This window comes from Octopus bimaculoides, chromosome 22 (genome assembly GCF_001194135.2).
Source record: "Octopus bimaculoides isolate UCB-OBI-ISO-001 chromosome 22, ASM119413v2, whole genome shotgun sequence".
In the NCBI taxonomy this organism is placed as follows: Eukaryota; Metazoa; Mollusca; class Cephalopoda; order Octopoda; family Octopodidae; genus Octopus; species Octopus bimaculoides.
The window spans coordinates 17,958,726-17,967,055 of record NC_069002.1 but is presented as its reverse complement, the minus strand read 5'-3'; the positions used below and the strand labels follow the sequence as shown (position 1 = coordinate 17,967,055).

The 8,330-nt window shown below is 36.0% G+C and overlaps 1 protein-coding gene across 2 annotated transcripts in view; it reads left to right on the top strand.

Moving 5' to 3' along the window:
• The window catches only part of LOC106867315 (uncharacterized), a 30,289-nt gene that overhangs the window by 18,510 nt on the left and 3,449 nt on the right, over positions 1-8,330 (top strand). For both annotated transcript variants that reach the window (XM_014912155.2, XM_014912153.1), the window contains exon 4: positions 5,002-5,146. In XM_014912155.2, the coding sequence (XP_014767641.1) occupies positions 5,002-5,146 (145 nt within the window). The remainder of the gene's footprint in view (positions 1-5,001; positions 5,147-8,330) is intronic.

Here is an 8,330-nt window from a genome sequence, read left to right as displayed (position 1 = left end):
CACACACACACACACACACACACACACACACACACACACACACACACTCACTCTCTCACAGCTTTGCTGGAACTGAATTATGCTGACACAAGTGGGTCTTTTCGAGAACTGCATATTGCCAGCCACCTCAGTCCTTTGTTATCTCCTCCATAAGGTTCTAGGTCTTGAGACCACTGTTCACCACCTCCTTTTGTTAATTACATCTCCCAAGTAACAAAAGCTATCAACTACTTCAAGTGAGCCATTCAGGTATTTAAGAAAAACTATTAAGAAAAACTGGGTGCTTCTACATACTACTCCAGTACATCAATCACATTCTCAGATAGTCTGTGTGTAATTTCACATCTCTCACATTGTATCCATAGCTCACATTGAGTACAGTATATGGAGTTTATATCTCCTTTTTTGCATATCAAACAAGGCTATTTCCATGAAGGTACCAACTTCCTTTCCTACTTACTAAACTTTCGTCGTTGCTAGGTTTACCTTCAGACCTCTCAATTCTAGGAATGTTTCTATACCTGGAATTTTCTCTCTTATTCCGCTACAGATTCAGCTATGAGAATGAAATATAGGAGTTTCAAAGGATAGCTAGTCTTAAACTCCTCTGTGATAGCCCGTAGGACTATGATGAACAGGAGAGAGTTGAAGGGCTCCTACCTTGATGGACTCCTACCTTGATGGACTCCTACCTTCATGCTAAATTCGCCACTGAAATTATTGCTGACTCTTGCTTTACTTACTGCATCTTTGTATATAGTTTGTACAACCTTCACAAGTCCGTCATCTACGCTTAGTTTCTTCAGTGACCACCAAATTACTGAACATTGTACCCTGTCAAAAGCTTTCTTCAAATCAATGAAAACCTGTCAAAAGCTTTCTTCAAAATCCCTGTCAAAGCTTTCTTCAAATCAATGAAAACCAAGTATGGTGGTTTAGTCTTAGCCAAGTATTTCTCCTGCATTTGCCTCCCTGAGAAGATTGCATCTGCAGTGCACCTCCTGGGGACAAAACCAAACTGCATCTCATCTAGGTTTATTCTATCATGGATCAATTAGGCATTGATTCTCTGCATGATCTTCATAACCAGGTCTCAAAATTCTGAAACACTTTACACTTGTGATCATGTTGCAGGACACATGTTAACCTTTTCCTATCTACTACACCTTTAGCCAAGTACACCTGTTGCCTAGATGCCCTTCAAGTCATTAGGTAAAGTTCTTTACTACAACCTTCCTTCTAAGTTTTCCAAGCCTGTCTCTTAGCCTTAACTGTCTCAGCCTTATCATTGCACTACCATGTTTCTTTAGTTTGACTGGGATTTTGCTCTAGTCACATTATTATTAGTATGGCTGGGTTCCAACCTGGGTTGCAGCAACAAAGTCCACTCACCACACTTCTTGGTCCATCATCACTGTCTTGAGTGTCTGCAATCAAGTTGTTGATGTAAGGGTGACAATGTTTTCCTCTTTTTACATCATCATGAAGTAGGTTTCACAAGACTAATTTAGATGTCCCTATTTCAAAGTTGCACATGCAGTAACCAGATAGTTGCAGCTGTCTTTACCTGATCTTTCAGCAGGTCTCTATAAAGGCATTCATTTGTCATATGTTGTCATCATTTCACATTTAGAGCCATGCATAGCATTCTTGTGAATCATCCATTTAGCCTGTTTGATAATTTCTTTATCAGTGTCCATGTTTCACTGCTATATAATAGTTCTGATTTGACAGTTGCAATGAACAGCTTGATTTTGATTTGCCTGGGAAATTTGAAGTTCCAGACTTTCTTTAGTTTGCGACAGGCTATCCATGCTTGTATCTTCCTGATCTTGATGTTTGCTTCTGAACTGCTCACCCAACTACCTAAGTACTTGAAGTCTTCAGAGCAACATTCAATTTGGAACTACTCAGTTCAGCATCGCTTAATTGGTTGAAAGACATGTATTCAGTCTTCTTGACATTTGTGTGCAGTCCAATTTTAGCAGCTGATGTTTCTACTCTGCTGAGCAGCTGTTGTGCTTGCTCTGTTTCATTAGATATGAGTGTTATATCATCTGTGAAGTCCAGTCTATGATGGTTACTACTGGTACTCTCTGCGATTTTTGCTGGTCTATGTTGAAACCAAGGTCTTCGTCACTGTTGTCTGTAGCCTGCCACATTGCATAATTCAATGCAATTACAATCAGGTAAGATGCAAGGGTATCTCCTTGGAGCACTCCAGGTAGTATTTGAAAGAATTCTGTTTCTCTGCCAGATGACAACACACGAGCTCTGGTCTTCTTGTAGGTCAATGGCAAGAACTAGTTCTTTTGGAATGCCATGTGTTCAAAGGATCTTCAACATTTTGTAATGATGGATGCTGTCAGATGCTTTGCTGAAGTCCATGAAGGTTATAATGGCAGGTAGCTGTCTTGATTTAACTCCTATGATACATTTCAGGGCTAAGATCTGAGATGTTGTGGATCTCCCTGGTCTAAATCCATTTTGATTTGGTCTCAGATGACTATCAAGTACCAGAGGAATCCTGTTGAGGCTCATTTGGTTGATGTCTTTGAGTGGAATATTGGACAGTGCAATTCTTCTGTCATTAGTTTCATTGCTGAGGTTTTTTTGACTTTTGGGATTGGTATCAAGTCAATCTTGGATCACTGATCCGGACTTTTCTGGTTCTGCAAGAGCTTATTTGCAAAATCCAGTATCATTTCATTCAGATTGAACCTCTTGATAACTTGAAGGGGAATTCCATTGGGGCCAGCAGCTTTTCCCTCTTTCAATCTATTCTTGGTACTCTGAAGTTCTTCCACATCAAAGAATCTGGTTTTATATGTAAGATTGTTGAAAACTGGTTGGATCTATACATCTTCATTGCTTACGAAGAGAGACTTTCCAAGCAATTGAATGAAGTTTTGATACCACTTTTAGACATGATTCTCCCTGCTGTTTCTATGGATGATACCCAACTTTGCTGCTTTCTTTCTGCTTATCTCATTAATCAATTTCCTGCAGAATTTGCATCTGCTGTCATGACTAGATCAATCAGCCAGTTAGTTCAATTCCTCTTCCTTAATGTATTCTTCATTAGGATTCTCTTGAAAGCAGTTAAAATGCTCTTTGCACATTCTTCCTGGCTGTAATAACTCTTGGTTCAGTTGATGCTCTTTTCTTTGAACAGCACTTCTTTGATGGTATCTTTTGTTATTTTACTTCCCTGTTAGCTGTGTTGAAGTGTTTGTATAGGTTGGTTATTGACTCTGAGCCATTTTGTAATGCAGCAAATCAGTTCTTTACCGTGACACAGTAGTCACATGTCTGATCTGTAGCCCAAAGTAGCTATTTCATAGAAATTGTCTTCTATACTACCAGTATCTGGATCTTCTTCCCTACTGTTATATGCCTCAGAATTTCTCTGGATCTACTTCTGATTACAGGGTCTTTTAGTTTCAGTACCTTCCTTTTCTGTACTGTCTTCTGTTTTTGTGTCTACTTAGGTTTGATTCTGAAGTCACAAACCAAGGTTTTGGAATTCACAGTAGCTCTTCTGTTCTGTTTCCTGGTGAGAATGTAATCTAACTTATGTGTTCAACAGATGAGTGAGTGATGAGGGTATTGACCATTTTCCTTAAAGTGTGTGTTTTAAATTGTTAGATTAGTTGCATCACAGAATTCCAGAAGCCTTATACTGACCTCATTTCTTGAGCTGTAATCATAAGTATGTCATAAAAGCCATCATCTTGTCATAAAAGCCATCAAGATCAGCTATGATCTTGAGGTTGCTGTCAGCCATTGTTGGGGTAGTCTGCAAAAGTGTCTCAGAGGTGTGGTCCATCAGTTTTTCTGGTAGTCCTGCTTCTGGGGTGTATGACAAAATAAATGTTGCTATTGTGTTGCCTATGGTTAGTCTCAGTTTAATTATTCTATCACACACCCTAACTACCTCAGTTATCTTATCTATATAAATCTGAATTATTGTATTTAGGGGTGAAAGTACATTCCCAACATTACATGTTATATGATGAGTAATACTGTATCTCAGCTATAGACATTAATGAGTTATAAATATTAATGTTTACACTGAGATATGAATATTAAGACATTCACCTCATTTATTATGCATCCCCTTAGAATTTTGGTCTTAATCCACTCATTACTGTATTTCTGTTAAAATACACTGTCTTTGAATTAATTTTTGAAATAAAGAATTTAGTAAAATAACTTTGTAATAATTAATCTGATCTTTTGAACATCAATTAACATGAAATTTTTATAGAAGTTTAACCTTTTAGCATTTAAATTGGCCATATCTGGCCTAAAATTTTCTTCCTGTTTTATATCCAGACTGGCCAGATCTGGCATCTCGCACCTCCCTAACAATGTCATTGTAAAAATAAGCAATCACATCAACGAAATCTCAGAACTATAAGATAATGCATGGTTAATTCAAATCAATGTGAATTAAAAAGCATTACATTTGACAGAGTAATCTGAATGCTAAAGGATTAAATTTAGATCATTTTAAAACAAGAAATTTGTATCAGAACCAGAGGTGGTCACATTTGGGTTGGTATCAAATGGGTTAATTTTGTTAGCTAGCAAGAGAGGAATAAGTAACTTAACCCTTTAGCATTCAGATTACTTTGTCAAATGTAATGCTTATTCATTGACACTGTTTTGAATTAATCATGTATTATCTTGTAGCTTTGGGATTTTGATAATATGATTGTAGATTTTTAGAATGACATTGTAGGGTAGGTGTGAGAGATGGGATCTGGCTGATTTGAGCATAAAACAGGTAGAATATTTGGGCTGAATATGGCTAGTTTGAATGCTAAAGGGTTAAGGAATATATGTCTGTAGCTAAATGTTTTTTCATTTAGGTGCATCAATTTTTGAAATGAAGTAGAGAGAGGGGGGAGGGGGAAGATATAAAGAAAGTGAAAGGAAGTGTGTGCAAAACAAAAGTGACCAGTGTTAAAATAAAGTTCTTGTATGTTACTGTAGCAAATAACAGAGAAGATCAGCTTTTCAATATTAATGTACAAATGGCTAAACTTCGACTTGATAAATTGCATTTAAAAGAAGAAATCCTTTTGGAAACCAAAAGACAACAAGAGTTGGAAAGAACTAGACCACCTCGAAAATTTTGGTAAGGATTCTGTCTCTCTTCAAGACTTCCACTTACTGACTTCTAGAAATTACATATATTCACACATACATGCATACATATATGTATATATATATGTGTGTGTGTGTGTATATAAGTAGGTATTGTTGTTATAATGTTAAACTGTCGTATGTCCAATTTTGGGCAAATGTGTTTTTTTCAATATTTATTTTTGCTTGCATTAGCCAGTTCTTTTGGTCAAACTATTGTATCTCCAGCTGCTTTAGATACCAAGATATCAAAAATTGTCAAAGTGTAGTACAACGGTTTTGCTATGGAATGGTGAAACTATTTTTGCGTTTTCTGAAAAAGCAATATTTTGGACTTATATGACACTTTTGCATAATAGCAACAGTATGTGTGTGTGTGTGTGTGTGTGCACGTGTTTGTATATATGTGTATGTGTGTTTGTCTGTCTCTGTATGCATGCAGACACATGTGCACACACACACACACACACAGAGTAAATTCCATTGTATATATCCCTTGTTAAGCATGTACAGCTCCAGATCATATATGTGTATGTATCACTCTCTCTATTTGTATGGTTCTCTGTATATAATAATAATAATAATAATAATAATAATAGTCATAATAATCATCCTAACTGCAAAAATCAAAGACACCATACACCCACAAAATTATAGGCCAGTAACATACCTCAAAACAACCTACAAAACTCTCAGGTCAGTTATCTATATCTGGCTTGTAATACACCTGGAAAATAAACAGTGTTTTACCAGAAGAACAAAAAGGTGTCTGAAAGAGATGTATTTTTGTAAAGAGTAGCTTCTGGTAAAGCAAGTCATTATAGAGTACTGTAAAAAGAGAAAGACAAACCTCAACATGATTTGAGAAAGCATTTGACAGTGTTCCACATTTATGGATACTGGAGTCTCTCCACCCAAATAAAGTAGCTCCAACACTTCTAAAATATACTAACCATGAATGGCAAAGTGGAAAATCAGCACAACACTAAAAAATGGATCACAAATTATTAAAACCTGTCCTATACTCATAAGAAGAGGAATTTTCCTAGGAGACTCTTAGTTACCTCTGCTTTTCTGCCTGATCCAATTTACAAACTTGTTAAATAAAACCACTATGGGTTACAGATGCTGTGGACAAACATTAACTCATCTCCTATACATAGATGACTCAAATTTTCACTGAAAATACAACAGAACAGAAAAACCTTCTAAAGATTGTCCATAGTTTCAGCAAGGACATAGGGATGAGCATGAAGCTGGACAAATGAGCCAAAGTGACATTGAGAAGAGGCAAATTAATCAGCACTGAAAACATTGCACTTGACATAGACACAGAAATCAGAAGATTAGACAGCAATTGCCCATAAAAATATCTAGGAATAGACAAAATAGTGAAATTACAACACAGAAACGAAAAAATTAGGAGAAAATACTACAGAAGGAGAGTTAGACTAATATTAAACTCTGAACTCAATGTTAAAAATGAGATAGGAATAAGCATGTAAGCCATACCAGTCATAAATTACAGCTTCAACATTATAAACTGGAAGATTCATGAATTGAGAAACTACCAACAGCATACCAAAGTCATCACTCCAAAGTAGACACAGACAGAATATTAGAAGGAGGTCACAGCCTAACACAGATAGAGAACTACTATAAAATAACAATAGTTGGATTAGAAAAATACTTAGACATAAAACATGGAAGACTACTACATGTAATAAAGGAACATGAAAAAAAGAAAATGCTTTTCTCTATACACAAAGAGGCACCAAAGTACAAAGCAGAAACAAATTACACTGATACACTGATCTCAGATAACAACATAGCAGAGATGATCAAAGAAACAAAAAACATGTAAACAGAACTACAAAACATACTAAAGAAGAAATGGAGAGAAATATCACTCCATGGCCAAAGCTTGACAGAGAAGAAGTGAGCCTAAGTAAAAACCAACAATGGCTCAAAATCTCTGGACTAAAAGCTGAAACAAAAGGACTGATTCTTGTGGCACAAAACCACTGTCTGACCACAAACAATAAAATAATGAAGATGGGCTTTAACATCAAATGCAGAGTGTGCAACCAGCACAATGAGACAGTTGACCACATTATCTCTGGCTGTCCAGTCTTTGCCAAATCTGAATATATATATACAGACACAACTGAGTAAATAGTTATATCTACTGGACAACTCTTCAACATAAGAATTAATAAGAAATGGTATAAAATGTGCCAAACAAGGTACATGACAATGACCAGATCACATTCATCTGAGATATGCCTGTTCGAACTGACAAATAAATAAAAGCTAGTCACCAAGACATAATAATCAATAATTGGAAAAAAAACAAAAAAAAAAACACCTGCCTACTTATAAACATTGCAGTCCCTTCTGATTAAATTACTGCCCAAAAAGAGGTGGAGAAATTGTCAAAGTACAAAGACCTCAAAATTGAAATATTCAAGATGTGGAGCATGAAAGTGAAAACAATCTCAGTAATAATCGGAGGATTGGGTATCAAAGAAACATATGAAAAAAGCATAGAAGTGGACCCTCAACATTACACACTATCCAAAAAATAGCCCTGCAAGGAACAGCCCACATCCTACGCAAGACACTATCAATTCATTAGTAAAACCCAAATAAAACAATCCATAAACACAAGACACACTCTATACAGTAAAAATCCAATAAAATAAACAACCCCCACTACATATACTCTACAGGTCAGATACCCAACAGAAGAACACAATTCAACATTACACACACAACACAATACAAACACCAATACAACAAAAGGCTGCAACCAAACCCCATAACACAACAAATGGATGCAATATAATACCAGGAAGAGTTTGCACTTCCCCAACAATAGAAAAGAACACACAGTGCTACACACATCCCAGCAACACAGAGGTGCAGCAGGTGATGTAATAGAAATCTGCCTGAAACTATCAAATGTCAAATAATAATAATAATAAAGTCACTAGCGAAATGATAATAAAAGCCAAACCAAATATATTCTGAATGTGTATAATACACATGTTTCAGATCATTATGCAAGAGAAAAAAATGAATATCTTACATATCAAGAATTTGGAGTGGTTCTACTGGATCTGAGTTGAAAAGTTCTGGTTAAGTGCATTACTTCTAAGCATAATACAATATAT